Raw genomic sequence first — 23,444 nt, forward strand, 5'->3', positions numbered from 1 at the left:
TCAGCACTTATCAAAAGTAGGTCTTACAGTATTTCATATATGAAGGCCGCTTCACTTCCTAGGAAGAGAAAGCTGACATCTCTTTTCAGAGTCTGCAATTTTCCGTTAATGCAGGTCAGGAAATGTATTGTGATAAAGTTCCTCCTCTACCTTGGTGGGTCCTGCGCTTATTGGTGGATTTGCTCGCCTCAGAGATTCACAGTAGCCCTTAGTTTGGCCACTTTCATGGCTCAAATCTGCCTTTCACTCAGATAACCTCATCACTGGCCAGCATGGGCAAAAAAGAGTGAGAACAATCCCCGCAGTCTCTGCTGATCCACCATGTGGGTCGGGGAACAGCCTAGAGACCTTCCCCTCCAGTGGAGCCTCCTGTGTTGGATCAGGAGTTGGGAGGTTTGGGGGGAACACGGGCCTGCCCTCAACCCGGGTTCCAGCCCAGGGCCCTGTGGACTGCAGCTGTGCAGAGTGCCTTCTGGAACAGCTGTGCGACAGCTACAATTTCCTGGGCTACTTCCCCATGGCCTCCTCCCAACACCTTCTTTGTTCTCACCACAGGACCTTCCTCCTGATGTCTGTTAACGCTTGTACTCCTGAGTCCTCCAGCAGCACGTCCTCTAGCTCCCAGCTCCTTACTCACCCCACACTAACCAGTTGCCCTGATTAGCCTGCCTTAATTAATTCTGGCAGCTTCTTGATTGGCTGCAGGTGTTCTAATCAGCCTGTCTGCCTTAATTGTTTCCAGAAAGTTCCTGATTGTTCTGGAAACGGGACCTACTTAAACTGGGGCTAATATATCTGCCTTCTATCACTCTCCTGTAGCCATCTGGCCTGACCCTGTCACATATCTTTTCCCCCCCACCGCTAAACACCACAGGGTTGGGCAACTTGGGACGTTAGGCAGTGTACCAGTGACAAGCCAACTGCATTGCCATGGTGGCTTCCAGCCTGGTGTTGTATGGTGAACTGGAAAAGTTGTAGGGACAGGAACCATCTGTTCACCCTTGCGTTCTTCTCTTTATTTCGCTGCGTCCATTGGAGGGGTGAATGGTCAGTCACAAGGGTAAACCATCGTCCCAGAAGGTAATAACGTAGTGTTTCCAGGGCCCATTTCACAGCTAGGCACTCTTTCAACCATGGCATACTTCTACTCTCTTGGGAGGAGTTTCTTGTTGAGGTAGAGGATTGGGTGTTCTTCATCTCTGACCATGTGCGATAGGACAGCTCCCTATCCTACTTCAGATGCACCTGTCTGTAAAATGAATTCTTTGTTGAAGTCTGGGGCTATAAGCACGGGGTTACTGCAGAGGGCTGTCCGTAGATCCATGAATACTTTCTCTGTGGCATCTGTTCACTTCACTATGTCTGGACCCCGGGCTTTTATCAGGTCTGTCAGGGGACTCGCTCTGGTAGCAAAATGGGGAGTAAATTGTCAGTAGTACCCCACCGCACCCAGGAATGCCCAGACTTGCTTTTTCCAATTTGGCCAGGGCCAATTCTGGATAGCCTCTAGTTTGTTTAGTTGGTGCTTGACCATGCCCCTTCCTACAATGTAGCCAAGGTATTTAGTCTCAACTAGCCTTACAGCACACTTGGCTGGGTTGGCTGTGAAGCCAGCCCGTCGTAGCATTTCCAGAACCACTTCCACTTTTTCCAAGTGGGTTTCCCAGTTTAGGGGTGTGAATAATCCAGGTATGCCGTTGCATAACTCGTATGGGGCTGTAGGAGCTTGTCCAAAAGATGCTGGAAGGTGGCAGGTGCCCCAGGCAGTCCAAAAGGAAGAACAGTATATTGAAACAGACCCTCTGGGGTAGAGAATGCCGTCTTTTCTTTTGCACCTTTGCAAAGGGGAATCTGCCAGTATGCCTTTGTTAAATCAAAGGGTCAAAAATGGTCAAAAATCGGGCATTGCCCAGGCAGTCAACTAACTCGTCGATATGGGGTATGCATTGAATTTGGATATCTCATTCAGTTGGTGAAAGTCATTACAAAACCTAGTGGTTCCATTGGGTTTGGGCACCAACACAATTGGGCTTGACCACTGACTGTGAGACTCTTCGATGACTCCCAGCTCCAACATCCTTTTTACCTCTACCTTGATCTCCTCCCTTTTTGCTGCTGGGACCTGATAGGGCCTTAAAGTTACCTTTGCCCCAGGGTCTGTGATAATGTGGTGATATGCTTCGGTGGTCTGACCTGGTTTGGTTGAAAACACGTCCTGGTATCGGTTGATCATCTCAGTTACCTCTTTCTTCTGGTTTGGTGTCAGATCAGTAGATATCCTGATCTGCTCCTGCATGTTATTTCCCTGGATCAGGGTGTCTTGGGCCACTACACGCACCTCCCGTTTGTGCCAAGGCTTTAAGAGGTTAATGTGATAAATTTGTTCTTGTTTCCAGCATCCTGATTGCCACATCTTGTAGGTTACTTCCCCCACAGTTTCAATCACCTCATAGGCCCCCTGCCATTGGGCCAAAAGCTTGTTTTCTGCCGTGGATACCAACACCATCACCTGATCCCCTGGTTAGAACTGTCAGACTTTTGCCTGGCAATTGTAATGGGTTTGCTGGGCCTCCTGCGCCTTTTCCAAATGTTCCCGTACAATAGGGGTGACCCGGGCTATCCATTCTCGCATCTGCAACACATGGTCAATTATATTTCTCCCCTCATTGGGTTCCTCTTCCCAGATTTATTTTGTGATATCTACTATGCCACAGGGGTGGTGTCCGTATAATAACTCAAAGGGGGAAAACCCAGCTGAGGTACCTCCCAGATTGCAAAATGACTTCAGTTCCTGGCATATCTAATTACTGTACCTCCTACAGTCCCAAAGGCTGAATAATCTGGGATGATTTGTGCATTTTGCCAGAACACTTATGTTGTTATCGGAGGGATGAGGTCAACAGAAGATGCTCCTGTGACCCCAGAGCTTACTAACCACAACTCCCATTTACTTTAAAGAGAGCGGAGGCCTTTCAGAATGAGGTCCAATGCTCCTATTTTAATGTAGCAAGAATATCACAGAAACTAAGCTGTCAGCCTGTGCGTAAAATAATCTTTATTTTTTAAAAAAATGAGTGTCTCCTTCACACTTTTAAGAATATGTTGCTGACTAGAATGGAAACATACCTGGAACTCAGTTTTCTTATGAACCCAGCAATGATGCACAGATTTTGCCCTTGGTCACACATGTACAACACCCACTGACTTTAGGGAGAGTTGCACTTGTGTAGTCCCTGATAGAATGTGTAGGTTTTTCTAGTACCTACCTTACTGAGGGAGGGAACGCTGGCCAGAAGTTGAACATCAGGAATATCCCTTTTTCTTTTGGGAAAAATGCCATGAGATCTTAAAATATCAGCAGAAAAGCCTCAGAGGTTACAGCTGGTTGAAATTTTTCTGAGGCAACATTTTTCTGTTGGAAAATGCTGATTCTACTAAATTGAAATGTTTTGCAGGAATGTATCAATTTTGTCAAAATTCTCACAGGAAATTATCTAAACATTTAGTTTGGACTTCATCATTTCAACTTTTATATATTCTAAATATAACAGAAGTTGAAATGATAAAGTTGAAATGAAACATTTTGAGAAGGTCAAAACAAAACACATTCAGGAATACGTCATTCTTTGAAAGATTCCAAGATTTCAACTTTTTGCCTCAAAATGTAACAAAACCAAATGTCAAAATCTCAGCATTTCCCATGGGGTGGAGATTCTATTTTTCAACCAGCTTGATCAGCAGCAGACAGAAGGGAGCTCAGTTTAACCTTTTATCTGAGGGGAGGGCACCTCTAACAGTCAAGGGACCCTTCTTATACAATACCGCATCTCAATACCAAGTTTGAGACTTGGGATAAAATTTTCCAAAGCACCTAAATCACATAAGCTCCACTGAAAATTAATGGGACTTAAGGCTTGGCTACATTGTGAGTTACAGCGCAATAAAGGAGCCCTGGGTGCAGGAGCTCACTACCCGTCCGCACTGGCAAGGCACGTAGAGCGCTCTGACTCCACGGCTACAGCGCTGCTGGTACTCCACCTTGGCGAGTGAAATAACGTTTGCTGTGCCCTCGTGGAGCGCCGCAGCGCCAGTGTGAACGAGATGTTGCATTACTCTGCTCTGATCAGCCTCCAGAAACGTCCCATAATCCCCTTAAGTCAAGTGGCCACTCTTGTCATTGTTTTTGAATCTCTGCAGGAATGCAGATATGCCCTTTGAAAGCTCCGTTTCTGACAGCCGGCTGCTCATCTGCTCCGAGACAAAGCAACCATTTGTGTGGAATGCTGTGTGTGAGAGAAAGAGAGGCGCGGGGGGAGGGGGGTCTGCTGCTGTCTGAACTTACAAGACAGCATGCTGACATGCTCTCAGCCCCCCAAAAACCCACTCTCTCTCCTCCACCCCCCCCGCCCCATTTGAAAAGCATGTTGCAGACACTTGCATGCTGGGATAGCTGCCCATAATGCACCACTCCCAGTGCTGCTGCAAGTGCCAAAAATGTGGCCACACCGGTGCGCTTGAAGCTGTCAGTGTGGACAGACTGCAGCGCCTTCCCTACTTCACTCTCCGAAGGCTGGTTTAACTCAAAGCACTCTACATCTGCAAGTGTAGCCATGCCCTTAGTTACTTAAGTCACTTCAGCTATGTCTACACTGGAGGTGGGGGGAGGGAACAACCTTGTGACAGAAAGTCTCAGAGCCTGGGTCAGCTGACTCAGGCCTGTGTGGCTCAGGCTGTGGAGCTAAAAAACAGCAGTGTAGACGTTCCCGCTTGGGCTGGAATCTGGGCTCTGAAATCTGGCAAGGTGGATGGGTCTTAGTGCCTGGGCTCCAGCCCAAGCAGGGATGTCTACATACCTATTTTTAGCCCTGTACCACAAACCCAAGTCAGTTGATCCAAACTCCGAGACTCACTCCCTCTGCCCTGCCCCGTGTTAGATGTACACTTTGGTGCTTTTTAACATTTTAACCTTAATCCTGATGTGGGATTTGAACCCACAATCTTTTGTCTTAGCAGCTATCTTCATGCTAACAATTACTACACTTCTTTCCAAGGAAAGTTAATATTACAGAAAATCAGAAACAAACTCTTCTTACCTCATTTCTTTCATACCATCCAATGTTTTGCATTTTTGAAAAAGTCTGGGACCGTTTAACCACAAAATAAATGAGGTAGCCACTTCCACACAAGCAACATATGATAAGCACATTTGCCAGAACCCGAAGGAATCTTCTCAGATGGATGTTCTCATCCTTGTTACTTTCTTGCTCATCCACAATAGACTCCTTTATAAGTAGATACATTTAAAGAATTGTAGCAGATACATAGATTAATAGTTTAAAACCAGAAGGGACCATTAGATCATCTACTCTGACTTCCTGTATATAACAGGCTATAGAATATCATCCAGTTACACCATGCTGTTATTGAGGACAATGCCTTGTGTTTGACTAAAACATATCTTCCCAGAAAAGTATCCCATCTTCATTTGAAGACATCCAGAGACGGAGACTTCACTTTCCTGGGAAGTTTGTTCCAATATTCCAGAAGTTAATAATAACCCTTACTGTTAAACATCTATGCCTTCATCTTCCAGCCAGTGGTTCTCATTATGTCTTTCTCTGCTAGATTAAAGAGCTGTTTAGTACCCTTTTCTCCCTGTAATCAAGCCACTTCTCAATCTGTTTTTTGAGAGCTATGACTGTGAAATCATGGCTTTTTGGACATCTAATAAACTCTTTTTAAAGCATTCCCCCAATTTTCATTCATGTTTTTATGTTTAAAGATTTCCTCTCAATTCCACTCAACGTTTTCCTCAGCTTTGGGAAAAATTTGGACTTTTTGAAGCATATATTTATTTCTGGTGGGGTTGCCTGGATTGAATATAATCAGATCATGATTAGTAGTCTCTAGGCAACCACCAACTTCCAGTCCAGGAATAAAATTGTCTGTCTTTGTTATAGTGAGGTCCATAATTAAGTTTCTTCATGTTGGGTACAATACTATCTGCATTGGAAAATTTTCTTTTATATACAATTTTTTAGAAACTCTAAAAACCTCTACTATTGGTCACACAGAACCTCCAGCATACATATCCCATAACAAATTTTTCTTTTCACACACGATAGCTGGGTATTCAGGAGTAACTCATCCTGTTCTCTGGTTTGATTTGGTGGCCTGTAACAGGTCCCCCGCAGTACCCACTCCTGTCCTCTGTTAGTGAGTTAGCATATTAATCCAAATGCATTCAAGATCCTGTCCTTCTGAGTTTCAACTAAAAAGGTGTCATTAATGTAGAGTGCTACCCACTTTTACCCACTCTGACCTTCCTAAACAGATTGTAACCAGTGATTTTAACATTCCAATTGTATCAAATTTCTTCTCATCAATGAGAAATTCCAATTCCTCTTGCTTGTTGTCCAGACTCCTAGCACTGGTATCTAAGCAACTGAAAAATGTTTTTCCTTCAGATTCTTTGTCACATTAGTTCAGCTTGTTCTCCACTCTGTGAGTTTGAGTTGTAGCACATTTGCCTTCTTAGCACCCTCCCCTTGCCTTGTTCATTTATTGCAATATTTGCATGGGCACTTATCAGACCACTTGTGGAACAAATTTGTGCTTTCAAAACCAGGGAGATTTCTGTCCAAGATGTTTGCTTAGATTACAGCTGAGTAAAACCATTGTTTCAAAGCATTACAAGGGATTTTACCCACACTCAATCTTTTTATAAAAGCCATTTACCCCGACTCGATGTCGCACTTTTCTGAATTGTTAGGATCCTAAATCTTCCCTACCTACCTGCTTACCCATACAATAAAGGAAATGGTCCAGGCTTTTCAGGATTGAGCCAAAAGAAATTAAAAACAAGAAAACCCACTACTTTGGCAGTCTGAGCCAGTAATTTTCTCTGGAGAGTTCCCAAAAGTTTTACCAGCTTCAAGGATGAACTTTTCAACAGCAAATATTAAAATAGAGAGGACTAAAATGACTAATGCAAGCACTCCAGATGCTATTTGCCTACTATTAGACATTATAAGCCCTAAATCTAATACACCTTTAAAATTGGCTCTTCTGTTGTAGCAAAGATCCTTCTGTTTTTATCTATGCTTAATGCACATGTGACCTCCCTCGTTCTCCAAGGTCTGTCTTTGAGTGTGACAAATGCAGACAATTAAGTTCAAGGACTTTGTGATGTAGGATTCAGCTCAAGAATTTGTATCTTAGGAAATTGAACATAACCTTTAATTACTGACTTCTCCTTCCACAATGATCTATGCATTTGGTTTTCTCCGTGTGTAAAATCATTTTAGGTGTGCTGATACCTAAATTGCTCTTTGCTCCTCTCAAGAATTCTAGAAATGTTTTACTCAGTCCATTTTATATTGGGCTCTTCTATGCACAGAGTTCATCTCAGCTGGTTGACTTTTTAATTGAAACTTGTTTTTAATGAAAAAAATGGCTTTTTGACCAAAATGTTAATGGAAATTTTCCATAACTCCAAAACTGAATGGGGGGAGGGGAACCATGTAAAGTTAAAAGTTAATCATTTTTTGTTTGGTTTTCAATTAAAATGTTCAGTGTTTTGCTTTTCAAAACAAAAGATTGTTAGCAAAACCTGATATTTTTTTAAAATTGAAAATAGTTTTGAAAAATTAACAACTTTTTTCAATTTTTGGCTTATGGATTTTTATTGAAAATCCAAAACTTTTCATGAGATATTAATTTTTTTCTGCAAATTGCCATTTTTCAACCAGCTCCACAATGGATCTTTTTAATAATTGCTTTCTCCATAACAATTTTCTTTGGAATTAATACAATATGGGCCAACCTTTTGTTCTCAACTAGACCAGTGTAAATTCGCAATGACTCCATTAACATCAGTGGCATTATTGTGATTCACACCAGTATAACTGAAGCAGAATTTGGCTGGTATTGTGTAACATGGTAGTCAAGACCCAAATGCAAATGTACACACACTCCTTGTCTGTCCCCTCTTTTACATAAACATGTAATAAGCTAAACAAAGAATTTTTGGCAAAGAGACCCACCCCTCCCCCCTGCCAAAATCCCCTTCATTCAAATTCAGCTTGTATACTGGCAGATTGTGAGAGTTATATTAGAAATAAAAATGAACCCAACCTCTATATTGGAATTAGAGCTGGACTCCATACCAGATCCTTGGATCTGATCCCATTGTATTTAAGAAAGTTCATATTAATGCATCAGGGCTAGGGCTAATCTCTCTAATGAGCTCTGTGATAGAGTATCATGACTTAGTACTTTGTGAGGATGTAAAGCACAATTCCACAGACTCTCTTTGGCAGCCAGAGCAGCTGGATCTCATTTTAGCTCAGGAAGATAAGACCTTTGATTGGAGGTGAGAGAGAGAGCAAGGAGGAGAGACAAGAAGCCCTGTAGGCAAAAGCCCTGGGGATCACCATAGGTGCTGGAATTAGGGGTGCTTGGGGTGCTACTGCACCCCCAGCTTAAAGTGATTTTCATCATATGCAGGGTTTACAGTTTGGTTCAATGGCTCTCACCATTCTCACTATACAAATTGTTCCAGCACTCCTCGGGATAACCAGCCTATGAAGGAGCTTGGATTAAGTTCAGTATAGAACTGTTTATAAGCAAAATCCTGTTTCTTAAGCTGAGTCTCCAAGGCAGCAAACTAAAGCAAATGCCAGCAAGGGCATGAGTTTGGACAAGAATCTATCGTGTGCATGCTGTGTTGGGAAGGAGTGGAGGATCCCATACTGTTCTTGAACTTGGGGGAAATTAGCATCTGGATCCAAACTTCTCAGCTCTGCTGTATCTCTAACTGAAACACATGAGGGCATATCAGAAAGATCATGCTTCACAAGAGTATCTCTGTACCTTGCAATTGAAAACCACTCACTTATTCCTCACTGATAGTCCCTACTCCATTCCCCAGAGGAAAGTTAAAACAGCTATAGTCTTCTTAACCCTAAATATGGAGCTCAGTTCATCACAGAACGTATGAACTAGAATCACCATGGTTAATCATTTTATCCCAGGGGACCCCTTAGGATGCTATATAGGTTCCAGGTTATTGTCTAATTTTCCCCTTGAAATGCTACTAAGGTGGATTCTGGTAGCATCTCCAGAGGCAGAGAACTCCCTATAGAGAAAGTGTATGTCATTTGGATATTACCTTGAAGCTGGTTGTAATAGATGCAAATTTGTTGTCTGCAGTTTCCGGGTTGCCAATGAGGTAATCCCAGCTAGTGAACATTTTCCAGCTAAAAGTGAAATTGTTGTCATCCCCATCTCCTGTGTTTTCATTGGCATTTCTGGCCATCCTGTGCGATGACACAAATGGCAATGTGTTTACTTGCAGTATATTATTCAGCCACTAGATGCCCCTGTGTGCTATATAGAAATTCAGACAAGTTGTGATTCCTGGTAAATAAGGAAAACAAAGCTGGGACTCAAGTTGTGTGGCAGTATCTGGTTTGTGTCTGGTTGTAGCTGTTTTCTTTAAATAAATACCTCTGGTTTAAGGAGGGCTAAGTCCATATATCATGATGCAGATCCACTATTCATTACAAAATGATAGCTATATTGGAGGATTTTTAATAACAGTAACATCAATGAAATTTAGGGGGATTCATAAATAGACCAGGAGCAGAATTATTTGTATAGTGCCTAGGACAATAGGGTTCTCGTCCATGCCTAGGCACTATGGCAATACAAATAAATGCCACCATCATCATCAAACTATATCTGTACTATTTTTCATGCTATTTAGATTAAGGAAAACAAATTTCTGATGCTGTCAGATATACCAGCTACAGCATGATGTTGCAGAGAGATTCAATGGTTACGCAACGCTGGAGTAGAGTACTTGCAGTAAACCAACATGAGGAGGGGGTGTGGGGGGAAGCATACTTGTTAATCAACACAGGAGCAGATACGTCTTCAATTGTTTCCTCTCTTTTATTTGATCCCTGAAATATTTTGTAATTCCTATTAGAGTTTCTAGCATAAATCCCTCCAGTATAGATGAGACAACAGAGGTTGAGATTTTATGGTAATAATGTAAATGTACAGCACATCTGAGTGTCTGGATGTATTTCTGTGCTTCATTCCAACAAAGGACTCAAGATTTTGGGTGCACTGAATAGCAACATGCCCGTTTCAATAAACATAAAAATCCATTTGGCTTACGCTTTCCTATGGGGAGGAAGGATAGTCTTGTGGTTAACTTGCATGATGTGGAGTCAGCAAATAGTCTGTGCAAAAGCAGGAATAGAACTTCTTTCTGTGTGACCACAGGCAAGTCACTTAACTCTGTGCCTGTATTTCTCCATCTGTGAAATGAGGTCAGTAACATCTATCTCCAGTGTTTTGGGAGGCTAAATTAAATCTTTCTGAGATCCTGGACTAGAAGGTGATAGATTAGTGCAAAACATTATTATTCTGCCCAGTGCAGATTGGTTTGGGTATGCATCTGCTTTGCTCATTAGAGTTTGGTTCTAATGTGTACTCATTATGAACACCACACAGCTCCTATTGGCGTCAGTGTGAGGTTTTGGGGGTGCAAGGAATGTAAGAGTAGGCTCTTTGGTGAAGTAGGTCCTAAAAGTCTTCTGAAATTGTCACATGAATTCCAATCACCTGGGAACTGGACTGAAAGTGCTATGCCACGCCCCTAAATCTGCTATTTTAACAATAAGTGGAGGAGAAAGGTGAAATGCAATAGAGAGTAGTTTGAATTTCAGAGAAAGAAGCAGGAAAAACACTAAAACCAAAGAACTATACTTACGATCTTATAACAACCATCAGGCTGTAGCCAAATACACTAACTCCAACCATGAAATATGCCATTGGTAGCCTGTATTTCAACCAGCCAATTGTCCGTTGATTATTGTAGTAGCCATAAAAAAGAGCAGAATATTTGATATAACCCTAAAGAAAAACAAAACAAACAAAATCCAACCAATAAGTTTGATTCCTTATCTGTTACATGGATTTCTCTTACAAGAGTGAAGGCCATTGCATTGTTTTAACCTTTCTTGTAAATGTTGCAAGTTAAAATAGTCATTTTAACGATGAAGTTTTTTAGTTCTACTCTTTTGGGTTAATCTTTGCTTTTTAGCGACTAGCTTCTGAAACACCACTCCATTGCTATCCTTATCAAATGCCTGTGATACACACACTCTGCCCCTCTACTGACCAGAAGAACCTGTCTAGGTGAGTGGAAGCAAGTCAGAGGGTGAAATTTGAGGTCTGAGCTGAACCTGTCCACAACTGAGGCCTTGTTCTCCCCCTGGGAATGACTCTCTTCTCCCTGTTTTACACGTCCCTTTGATGTAGTTGTTAATTCGTGCCACTCTTGGTTACTAACATAATCCTGGACCAAACATCCCAATTTTCTGAAAACTCTGAGGTGAATCCAAAACAATCGCATCTTCCCCTCCCCAAGGTCCCATCACACCCACTTGAAACCTTTTCTTCTAATTGGAAAATGAATGACTTTCACCCCAGAGCATCTCCTTTTATGGCTTAGTCTGCATTGCAAATTCACCTAAGTCTAAAATCAAAACAATCTTGACTCTTTTCCATGAAACCACTACTCTGATGGACCATCAGATCTCAGGAAATGTTCTTCTCGTTTCTGAAATGGAGCTGTGTTTTTATTACATACACAAGTGGACATTCACTGAGTTCCTAGAAAATCTTATTTCTTTGCGCATCAGCAGATTCTTCCCCACTTTTCTGTAAGAGCCGATCCATGTTGACGAGTACTGTAGCATATTGTACATCTTGTCCATCTCCTCTGCTTTGGCTGTTCTACCCTTTAACTGAATATTTACTGGATAGTAGAGACCTGACTACAGGGCCGGATTAACTCGCCTGTGGGCTCGGGGCTGTTAGATTTTGTGGGGTCCCTGAGGGTTTGGAGTGGAGGAGTGAGCTCAGGCTGGGACAGGGGATGGCGGTGCAGGAGGGGGTGCAGCTCCAGCTTAGGGGGGTGGGCTCTGAGGTGGGCCAGGGATGGGGCAGGGGTTTGGGATGCAGCAGGAGCTTCGGGGTGTGGGCTCTGGGAGGGTGTTTGGGTGCAGGAGGAGGCTCCAGGCAGGGGTAGGGGGTGTGGGGTGTAGAGTCCGGCTGGGAGGTGCTTACATCAGGCGGCTCCTGGCTGGTGGCACAGGAGGGCTAAGGCAGGATCCCTGCCTGCCCTGGCTCTGCGCTGCTCTGCTCCACGAGGTGGCTGACATGTCCGGCCCCTAGGCAGAGGGGCCAGACCATGCTGCATGGTGCATGCTGCCCATGCCCACAGGCACCACCCCCGCAACTCGCATTGGCTGCAGTACCTGGCCTATGGGAGCTGCGGAGCTGGTGCTGTGGGCGGGGGCAGTGCACAGAGATTCCCTGAACACCCCTTGCCTAGGGGCCACAGGGACACATCAGTGAGCCAGTGCTCGCGGCTCCAGCCCTGGGGGAAGGCGGGAGGGGGGGCACTGAGACTTGGGGACCAGTGTCCGGCTCGCGGCTTGGAGACTTGCCGTGGGCCGGATGAAAAGAAGCAGCAGGCCGCATCTGGCCTGCGGTGCTCCCCTTAGCCCGAGGCCCTGGGCTGCAGCCCCTAAAGCCCCTGCATTAATCCAGCCCTGCCTGGCTACAACATTCTGGAAAGCTCCCATCTGTGCTTCTGATCAGGACTTCGGAACAACGAAAGCAATATCCTAGGCTGTACACTTGACTCAGTTTAATCAGTTCTTTGTAAAATGATGGATGCATTCAGTAAAATTGTTAGTTATTCATGTGCTTATTAATGGGAGATTTCTAGTAATCCAGGCCACAACACTGGCTGCAGAGTTATTTCTTCCTGATTTCCAGCAGGTGGAGGGAACACTACAATTCGGAGTATAATGCCATAGGTACAGCATGACCTTTTGCATGTCTCTGCCATTTCTGGGGAGTCTTTGAGAGCAGAGAACAACACAGCAGCTGGTATGGCAGCAACACAGTCCCTTGGAAATGGTAGAAGATTATATTATGGGGGAGGGATAGCTCAGTGGATTGAGCATTGGCCTGCTAAATACAGGGTTGTGAGTTCAATCCTTGAGGGGGCCATTTAGGGATCTGGGGCAAAAATTGGGGATTGATCCTGCTTTGAGCAAAGGGGGTTGGACTAGATGACCTCCTGAGGTCCCTTGCAACCCTGATATTCTATGATTGTGTGTGATGGGGAGGAGTAAAGTAAAAAGCCTTGTAAAATAGAAAGAGGACCATTCTGGAGTTCATTAGTGCAGAGTGAAACTCAAGCCTGAAAATAACCTTCCTAATGTTTTAGCTTTCTGGTCCCTGGTCAAAATTGTACGGAACATCACACCACATGTTTGGGTTTTTTAAAAATTTTTTTTCCTTCTGTGATACATGTAGTCTTATGTCCAAATGAGATCTATTCTTTTCTAATGCTGTCATCAATGATGCAACCCACTTGCTGCCAAAGTATTCCCTTATTCATTACTGTGTTGAAAAATATTTTTTCCAACGTTGTGTCTGTTAGAAATCTGTTTTACAGGGATTGGTGATGTTGACGCTTTTTCTCTTCATTTTAAATTTACTCAAGTTTTTTTTCCCCATTGTACCACACATATGGTGCACACTGTAGTAATAAAGGGTGAGTCTCTGTGGATGTTAGTCACAGCTGCACAGTGTGGACGTGTGCCAAGCAAAAGGCAAAAATCTGGCAGCTAATTGTAGATCTGCTCTTTGCCCTAGCATGGTCACACATGGCCCCATCTCAGAACAAATTTCCTTAGTTGTTATGTGCGGAACTTACAGACATTCAAATAAAAATACCAGATGCAGGTCAGCAAAAAATTTCCCTCTGTCTTGCGGTTGGTTTTTTCCCCTAACAAGACAGACTAAAGATTGCTGCTACCTTCCTTTTTTAATTTTTAAAGATGCACTGCTCATTCTACGCAAACATACTCAGATTACTGATAATTAGCATTGAGCTTCGGTAAGTTTTAAACGCTAACAAGTGGGCTTAGGGAGTGGGGAGAGTAAGTCTAAAACTCCAGTAAGGTCCTCAATTAAAAATGAGTGGGACAATATCACCGCTGTATCAGGTTGTTCAAAACAGACATTTGAAGACCTTCTAATAAATTGACCGACTTTCAGATGAGTGGTTTTTAGAAAACGTCGATGATGATGATCTTTCTGGAAGTACCACCTTCAACAGTGGTTCTCCACAGCATTGGATAGTGTCTCAACAGCACTTCCAGAAATACCATCTTTTATTGTCTGACCTCAGGAGAGGTATCATATAGAACAGAACCTACTCACCCTCCTGCTAGTTTTCTCTGAGGGCTGATTTAGTAGTTTGAAGGTTTCCTAACGGCACATAAGCATGATGGCCTAAATTTTCAAGTGGGACTACTGATTTTTTGGGGGCACCTCAATTTTTGGCTCCCAAACTTCAAACTCCTTTCAAGGGACCTGATTTTCAGACAACCGGGGGCTCAGAATATCTGAAAACTGAATCCTTCAAGGTGCCTCAAGTTGGGCACCAAAAAGCGGAGGCATCGTTTCACTAGACGAACTTGGAAATTTAGGATAATGGAGATTTCATTTCCTAGTTCGCTCCATTTTGTCTATTCAGCAAACTCCTACAGTGTCTGCCACTTTATTTCTGATAAGTGGCAAGAGCACCTCACCAACCTTCTTCTGGCCCCTCATTTCATGGTTCGTTCTCTCCATTTATTGCCATTTATGTGAAGATGCTTTCTGCTTAGACATACCTAAATTTTAGAGGCAGTGCGCACATGAGTTTGACATTCTGGCCCCACTGGGAAAACTTGAGATGCTGTGGGATGTGGTGCTGGTAACTAAGTGGAACTCTTCCCTCGGAATCAATACTGAACCTATGCACTAGTAATTAGTGAAGTGATTCTTGTTTGTACAGAAGTCCTGGATTTTTTTCAGGATGAAAGTCACTATGTAAATGTAAAATGATGATGTGATACTTGGTCTATATTGACTTGCAGTGCAGCAGAGATGTAACTATTAAGCGGTCTTTATTTTTCCAGAATCTTTCCTTGCCCGTAAGTCTAAATCACTTATGTGAACCTACGTCAGTAGTGCCAAAAGTCACTGCTATCTGATGATTTATTCAGTGGCATATGTGAAATGAGTTGCTTTCACTCCACTTAGCTGTGAACAGTTATCCTCGCTACAAAATTATTATTGCAAATCAAACTAATAGGCCTGCCTGTTGTAGTTCTAATAAAAGAAGCCAAGGATTGAGATATATATAACTTCAGTCTCCCAGGGCTACAGATAATTTTGTTTTTTAAGGTATAGAGATAGCAGGTGTCTGATTCTGATTTCACTTCTCCCAATGAAAGACTGATGTAATTCCATTGACTTCAGTGGATTTATTTGTTTTATCTTTTTGTAAAATGAGTATTAAATCTACAACTTGAACAGCCACATGCTCTGTAATTGTGCATGTGCGCCCATTTTTTAATAAAAAAAAAAAGCAGCAGCTTTTTCGTGCAGAACCAACAATTGCATATATATGTGCAGTATGTGCATTGAAAATACATTTGTGTACGGAAATCTGCTAAATCCATATGCAAACAAATGCGCACACACAATAGATTTTGGTCCAAAATGTTTTGGGGATCCAAAGCCCATTGATGTCAATGGGAGTCATTTCATGTCCCTGTCTGGGGAAAAATGTGTGTGTGTAAAAACTATAAAATAAAAAGATGTAATCAACATCTGGGACCAAATTAATCACTGTAAACCTGGCAATTTCAATGGAGTTACATCAGGGGTGAATTTTGTTCCTTTACATATTAACATGTCTTATCTACTTTGGAAGAGTACAATACATACCTCAAAATCCCAAAGGACAGAAAAATCCATAGCGGTAGCTTGTTCAGCTCTGGGTACAGTTTTTCTAGGTATACTTCCATATGGGATTCCCATCAAGATCTAGGTGAGGTTTATGAAGACATGTTTATAGTATAGCAGAGTGTATATCATCTTTCATTTTTCCACTAACTAAATATTTTCCTTGTAATAAGATACAACCAGACAAAGGGAAGTTTTTAAAATGTGGAACAAATTCACAAACAGGATTATTTAGCAAAAGTTATAGAACTCCGATTGCAAGAAGTGACTCAACCTGAATTAGCACATGCACATTTAATGATCCCCATAAGCTTCCTAATGCTTCCCAGGACTATCAAAAGTGCAGAAAATTCTGTTGTTTCATGATGTGTGTAGATTATGGCTCTGATTCACCACATTGTCTTAACATTAGCTTAACTTTGGGCATGTGAATTGTGCCATTGAAGTCAAGTTAGTTGAACTTAAGTTCTTTGCTGAATTGGGATTTGACATGGTGAGAGTGTGTTTTCTGCTGCCATGTTACAATGACTTGCTGCAAATTGCTCTGAGAATTTGGGAGATTTTAGAATTACTTCTTCTACAATTTAAAAATTAGTAGTAAAAAAAGAGAATCTCTCGACCAGTAGGTTGAAGTTTTACCAGCCCTGATGTTGCTAGTTCTTGTGGGAAGGGTACAAACTTCCAGATCTGGAATCAACTGTGAATGACATGAGTGAAGAAGATGGTTATCTAATAGAGAACACTTTCACAAGAATGCTGAGAGACAGAGTGAAGTCCTAGTCCTACTGAGGTCAATGGGAGTTTTGCCATTGACTTCACTGGTGCCAGGATTTCATCTAGAGCCTGATTGTGATCTCAGACAGGTGTAAATGAGGAGTAATTCCTAGAACTAGACCAGTGAAAAACTTGCGTGAGATGAGAATTGGGCCCTATATTGTTTAACCACCACCCTTTTACTGCTGCTACTTTGATGTTCATATACCATGTATATCGTAAAGTCCATAAAATGTGATTGTAGTTGTGATGGCTACGTTGTTAAAAATGAAGAAAAAATCCAAACCAAACCACCCACCACCCCTAAATAAAAGGAGAAAGTCTTAAAAAGGGCTGAGAGATGGATTTGGAGACTCTGGCAAATAAGATCTATTCTGCAGGAATAAACATAGGATGGAGGAATCTAAATTAACTTGCAACCAATTCATGTCTTCTCTGGACCAGATTCTATTCTTGCTTACTCTGGCATAAGTCCAGAGCAATTCCAATTATTTTAATGGAGTTACTTCAGTGTCTGAGAGAGCAGAATTTTCCCTCCCCCTCTGTCTCCCCTGTTTTCTCTTAGTAATCTAGTGGTGATGCTGTTGATAAAATGTTTTCTATGTAACCTGAACTAAACTTATTCAAGAAGAGCCATTGGCTGCCATGCAGATGGCTCATGGATAATCAAATGCTCCTGGGCGGTCAAAACTTGATCTGAGTACATGCAGGATTCCAGATACTCCTTTGTTTTCATTGTTCAGAGATACTGATGTTGTTGGCACTTCTCTGTACATGAACACTGGTAACCCGGAGTTGGTTTAGGGCTACAGTGAATATGGCTTAATGCTTTATGAACATATAGATTATGAAATGCAGCAACTAATAATGGGATGGTTTAACTTCTTGCCTCCTTTTATTGTTTTCATCTGTTACTAAACTGGTGATGTAAAGTGCAACCCGAGGATAGACGATGTTTCTTCATATTGTTTGGATATATTTGGTGTCATTCAGCTCCCTCTTCAGTGTGGTGTTGTAAATAAAGAAAAGTGCTTGTGATCTGGGTCTTTAGTGATCGTAGAATCATAGAATCATAGAATATCAGGGTTGGAAGGGACCCCTGAAGGTCATCTAGTCCAACCCCCTGCTCAAAGCAGGACCAATTCCCAGTTAAATCATCCCAGCCAGGGCTTTGTCAAGCCTGACCTTAAAAACCTCTTAGGAAGGAGATTCTACCACCTCCCTAGGTAACGCATTCCAGTGTTTCACCACCCTCTTAGTGAAAAAGTTTTTCCTAATATCCAACCTAAACCTCCCCCACTGCAACTTGAGACCATTACTCCTCGTTCTGTCATCTGCTACCATTGAGAACAGTCTAGAGCCATCCTCTTTGGAACCCCCTTTCAGGTAGTTGAAAGCAGCTATCAAATCCCCCCTCATTCTTCTCTTCTGCAGGCTAAACAATCCCAGCTCCCTCAGCCTCTCCTCATAAATCATGTGTTCTAGACCCCTAATCATTTTTGTTGCCCTTCGCTGGACCCTCTCCAATTTATCCACATCCTTCTTGTAGTGTGGGGCCCAAAACTGGACACAGTACTCCAGATGAGGCCTCACCAATGTCGAATAGAGGGGAACGATCACGTCCCTCGATCTGCTCGCTATGCCCCTACTTATACATCCCAAAATGCCATTGGCCTTCTTGGCAACAAGGGCACACTGCTGACTCATATCCAGCTTCTCGTCCACTGTCACCCCTAGGTCCTTTTCCGCAGAACTGCTGCCTAGCCATTCGGTCCCTAGTCTGTAGCTGTGCATTGGGTTCTTCCGTCCTAAGTGCAGGACCCAGAATTCCAGAACTGCCTTCTCTAGATTCTGATGGTGGAATAGAAGGAATGGCCATGTTTGGGGGTAGGGGGATGGGATGGATCCTTTCATCTAACTTTTCTCTTTTGATGCCCCTTTGAAAGGGTTTGCCCTGATCTAAAGCAAAATTGTTCTATGATGTAATGGTGGAATGGCATACAAATCAATTGTTAGTGGAGGATGAAGCAGAGCATTGCTGGGGTTGGGCTTGGACTTTGATGTTTTTATGGTCATATTTTCAAAATGCTCAGCATTGGTCTAGCTCTAATCCCAGTGATGCTGGAGTTGAGACAAATTATGAGTGCTTCATAAAAGCCCACCAATAGCATATACTGTACCTTTTAGAATAATTTATTTTTCTTCTCCATGTCACAGCACCATCTGAAAACATTCCGAGTGAATTTTCCCCAGAGTTATTGGAATAGTCTCTCTGGCTAAATACTGCCTGGGAAATGGACGCTGCTAGAGAGAGGAGCATGTCTGCACAGCAACAGCTTCAATTTAAACTTCACTTATTTGGATAGAAGGCTCCTTTGCCTTGAACTTCATGGGTTATCTCTCTCTAATGCAACAAAGGGATTAGTTTTATCCATTGATGCAGTATTCTTCCCTCAAGAGAAGCCAAGATCAGCTGAGGGGCATTTGTTCATGCTTACAGATAGCTTTAAATTTATACAGCTACTTGAGTTATGAAATAATCTCAACATTAAGCAGTTGTAAATGGCAGGGGTCAGGAGGGCAGCTGGTATCAGGAAGGTGACATGAGAACAGACTAATGCCATGGCATCTCACAATAGCATTGTGCAAGGTAGGACTCACAGCAAGACCAAGATTTATCAGAATTGATTGGTAACCCTTTAATTTAAGGGTTGTCTATGAAGGAGTCATAAAGAGTTAATATATTTATAAGTAGGCTATGGCCAGTGCACAGCAAAGTCTAAATGGCTCATAAATAGTTTAGAATACATTTGCAGCATGAAGCAGACAGAGCACGTCCATTGCTTCTAATGCATTTGTTTTGCAAGGGTTATATACTTAGTTTTAAAGCCATTTATAATTAAATGGTTATTGCCCAGCTCCTGTATACATTGTAACAGTTTAATGCACCATGAATAATATACATACTGTATAAACAAAACAGGCACAACTACTTCATCATACAGAAATGTACAATTCGTAAATAAAGAAAATGCATTTGTACTGTTCACTTTTAATGGTTATGCCTGTCCATGCTCAGAGGATACCTTCAATTTGAATGGCTTTTATTTTAGATAAAGCAAACAACAAAATTAAAGAAGGGGAAAAAATTGCAATCTCTATCAGAGACCACACATTGTCTTTCCTCTGTAATAACCTGCATTGAACAAGAACATCTGGCAGTCTTGGTGGATAGCAGAGCCCTTAGACACAGCACACAGAAACTGAGCCATAGTATTCTATAGCTAAATACACACATCTATTTTTAAAAGGAGCATAACTAAGTATTTCCATGATACTCTTCTTTGGCCAAGCCTCCTCCAATAACAATGGAAAAGAGTAACAAGAAAACCATTTCTCATGAAGAAACAACTGGCTGACTTAAGATGTGGAAAATGGGGATATTTTGGAAACCAACAATTATTGGTTGTTAGAGGATTTGGCAACTCTTATTTATTTTATGCATCCTCTTAATTTGAAACAACCTGAAAAACTATGCAAAACTTAGTCAGACTTACCACTTACTAGTCAAGCAGTGATGTCAAATTAACACCAATAAGAACATTAGCACCAGTAAGAACTTTTAAATCACATCATTAAGTATTTTGTATATACATTTTATAACTCCTCAATAGGCAATCGTGTAATTAAATATTACCAGTATGTTACCTTTACTGTGATATATATTTTACAAGAATGTCGGGATTAAGAAATGTGTTTGACAGTGTCATATTGTCACTATGGTTTTCTTAATCACTTTTGGAAATGTACATCCTGGATTTCTTACAGATATGATGGCCTATACTTGAAGCCAATAGAATTCTTGAGTTCTGTTTTTCACTCAGCCTAAAATTTTCAGCAATATGAGCCTAAAATTAGGCTTCCAAATCCATGTTTAGTTGCTTAAGGGTGGAATTTTTCAAAGGGTATTCACCCTACACTTGCCCTGAAAGGGTTAATGCAGACTGAGAAGGGGGTTAATTAACCCAACAAGTCATAGCTAAGGGGAATCCAGTGGCTAAGCAATCCCCTGATTGAATGAGGAAGCCCAGCTGAGGAGAAATGAGTTGGGCTGGGGACTATAAAGGCAGGAAATTGGCCACAGAAAAGGGGTTGCTGGGAAAGCTTGCAGTCACTCCCTGGGAGAAGGAAGGTACATTTGGGCTGGCAAACCTGGGGGCGGGAGAGTAAGAAAGGTATCAGAGGAGTCAGGGAAAAGCAGCAAGGTCAAAATGGAACAGGCCTTAACTGCTGGCTAGAGGGTCCCTGAGCCAGAACGCAGAGTTAGAGGGTGGGCCCAGTTTCCCATGCCAGCCACTGAGGGAGTGGCATGACAAATCAGTGAATGGGAAGGCTGCCTGAGCCTGTTTGTGGGAAGAGACTTTCCAACCCCAGAAGAGGAAAAGTTTGGTGACCTGGCTGGAGGGTCAAGTCACAAAGAGGCAGCAGCTTGTGGAGTGAAAGAGGAGCTGCTGACCCAGAAAGAGAAACTGAGAGACAGTGTGCAACCACAAGAAGGGGTGATGCGAAGGGGGGAGGAATAGCTCAGTGGTTTGAGCATTGGCCTGCTAAACCCAGGGTTGTGAGTTCAATCGTTGAGGGGGCCATTTAGGGATCTGGGGCAAAAATTGGGGATTGGTCCTTCCAACCCTGATATTCTATGATTCTATGAACTCATGAGCTGTTCCCCAGAATAACCAGGAGGAGGTGCCATCCTGGCGGTGAGTGGAGGACTTTAAGTGATTATCAGGCATTGACTTCAGTGGGGCTTCTGGTCTTAAGTCTCTTAACATGCTTTAGAAAATATCTTCCATTGGTGATAAATATGGATTTAGGGACAGTCACAAAAGCCAACATTTTCAAAAACAGGAGCCTAACTTGCTACTATAAATCCACATAGGTGTATAAGGTGTGTCTTCTACCATATTTTAACTAAGGCTAAGTAAAACTGAAGTTTATTCTGTCATTCCAGGAAGATAGAGCATCATGAAGTGACATTATCCACAGATCTATCAGTAAGGCAGCCCAAGGTCTCTGGGCCTGCATGAGCAGTATCTTGCTCCTAGTGAATGTCAAAATGGGACGGATGCAGAAGATAAGAAATTGATCATGAGTTAAGATAAGGATGATGACGTGACTGGATGTGACATTACCAGAGGTAATAACACTGGAAGTAACAAAGTACAATTGGAAATAAGTAACAATATGCCTTCAATCTCATTTTGACATTTATTATGGACAAGATACTATTTGCATGAACCTGAATGCAGGATTGGGGCCTAAACTCTTACCTCTGGAATTATAACCAGTCCAAATATTAAACCGAAAAGGACCAGATTTACTCCATACATCCATCGCAGAAATATGAAATAAGAAGCTACTGAGGAACCAAAGTGACCTTAAACAAAAAGAGACAGTGGTTAGTCCTGTGGGCGGGTAAGATTCTCAGTGACCAAGAGATTATTTGAAGTAACACAAAACAGTATAACAAAATATCTTAGTCATGTCTCAGTCTAAATGGAAGTTGCACTTACTCTCCACTTCTTTTATCTTCATTTCCCAAGGTATACACTGTGTCTTAAAATTGTCAAAGTCTCTCTTAAATTTCACCCATTTCTGAAACAAGAAAACAGTGTTGCAAATAGAGATACAATGTTAAACTGGTCCTGGAGAGGAATCTGGGGTTGCTTTGTCGAAGGAGCTCCTAAAGTTAATGCTTAGTTGAGTTATTTAAAAATTTATGGCAAACTTTAAAGCCAGAGGTGAGCCTGAACCAAATCCTGGAGTTTTCCATCTGGGTCTGACCTTTTTTACTTCTGTAACAGTCCACATCAAAACCCTGAATCCAAACACTTCCAAACTCAGGTGTTCAAATTCAGGTCCTGAATCCTAACTTTGCTAGGTTTCTGCGGGATCAGAGTTAGTGTTGGGATTTAACCCACTGATAGAGAGGTTGAAGCTGCAGAGCCAGATCTGTGTGTGAGGCTTTGATTTGAGCCCATTTCTATTTAAAAGAAGGATTCATTTGATAAATAGCAACCCTGATTCTTTTCTCACGGATGTCAATGGGAACAGGACATGATCTTTTTTTTTTTTTTTAAAGTCTTAAATCAGTGGAATCTCAATGAAAGCAATAACTTAATTACTGACTCTAGTCTTGCAATGAGAAGTCACAATTCTCCATGTTCATCTTCCCATTCAGTGGTCCAATTTGTAAACTGGCGCAATTCCACGGAAGCGAAGGGTACTATGCCTGGATTTTGCTGTCTCTCCAATCCTTAGTGCAATCAATACTTTTATAACCTGTGAGAGACCACACCCAGAGACCCTCATTCTTCCCCGATTTTACATGCTCTGCAACCTCCTGTACTGTAGGGAGGCTGTATGAGGTTTAAGTTGGGCAGAATTTGGCTCATATCCTGCATATAATCGTAAACATGAATTTGGTTAGGAACCATGGAAACATGCAGCTATTCAGAGAATTAAAATACATACAGGTAGTGCTATCTCGGCTTCTGTAATGGTGGCTATTTTGCCCAATGTGAATTTATTGCTTGAAGCCAAAATACACTGTATTAGTGACCAAGCATCCACTCTTCTATTTGTCATTACGACAGCACTTACCTTTGCCATCATCATCTTGTATGTGTAGAATTTTTTCCCCTTTCCCTTTCCCAATGCTCCTTCAAACTGCTCTACAAAAGCTTGTGCCTCCCTAATTCAAAAATATAAAG

General features: G+C 42.1%; 1 protein-coding gene across 1 annotated transcript in view; it reads right to left on the reverse strand.

The window, feature by feature from the left end:
- Window positions 1–23,444, reverse strand: part of TMC2 (transmembrane channel like 2) — a 51,206-nt gene that overhangs the window by 19,651 nt on the left and 8,111 nt on the right. The window contains exons 5-11 of the mRNA XM_073329659.1: window positions 23,335–23,425; window positions 22,245–22,326; window positions 22,002–22,108; window positions 15,880–15,978; window positions 10,787–10,929; window positions 9,173–9,320; window positions 5,094–5,282 (exon numbers count right to left, since the gene is read on the reverse strand). Of these exons, the coding sequence (XP_073185760.1) occupies window positions 5,094–5,282; window positions 9,173–9,320; window positions 10,787–10,929; window positions 15,880–15,978; window positions 22,002–22,108; window positions 22,245–22,326; window positions 23,335–23,425 (859 nt within the window). The remainder of the gene's footprint in view (window positions 1–5,093; window positions 5,283–9,172; window positions 9,321–10,786; window positions 10,930–15,879; window positions 15,979–22,001; window positions 22,109–22,244; window positions 22,327–23,334; window positions 23,426–23,444) is intronic.

Source organism: Lepidochelys kempii, chromosome 2 (genome assembly GCF_965140265.1).
Source record: "Lepidochelys kempii isolate rLepKem1 chromosome 2, rLepKem1.hap2, whole genome shotgun sequence".
Taxonomy (NCBI): Eukaryota; Metazoa; Chordata; order Testudines; family Cheloniidae; genus Lepidochelys; species Lepidochelys kempii.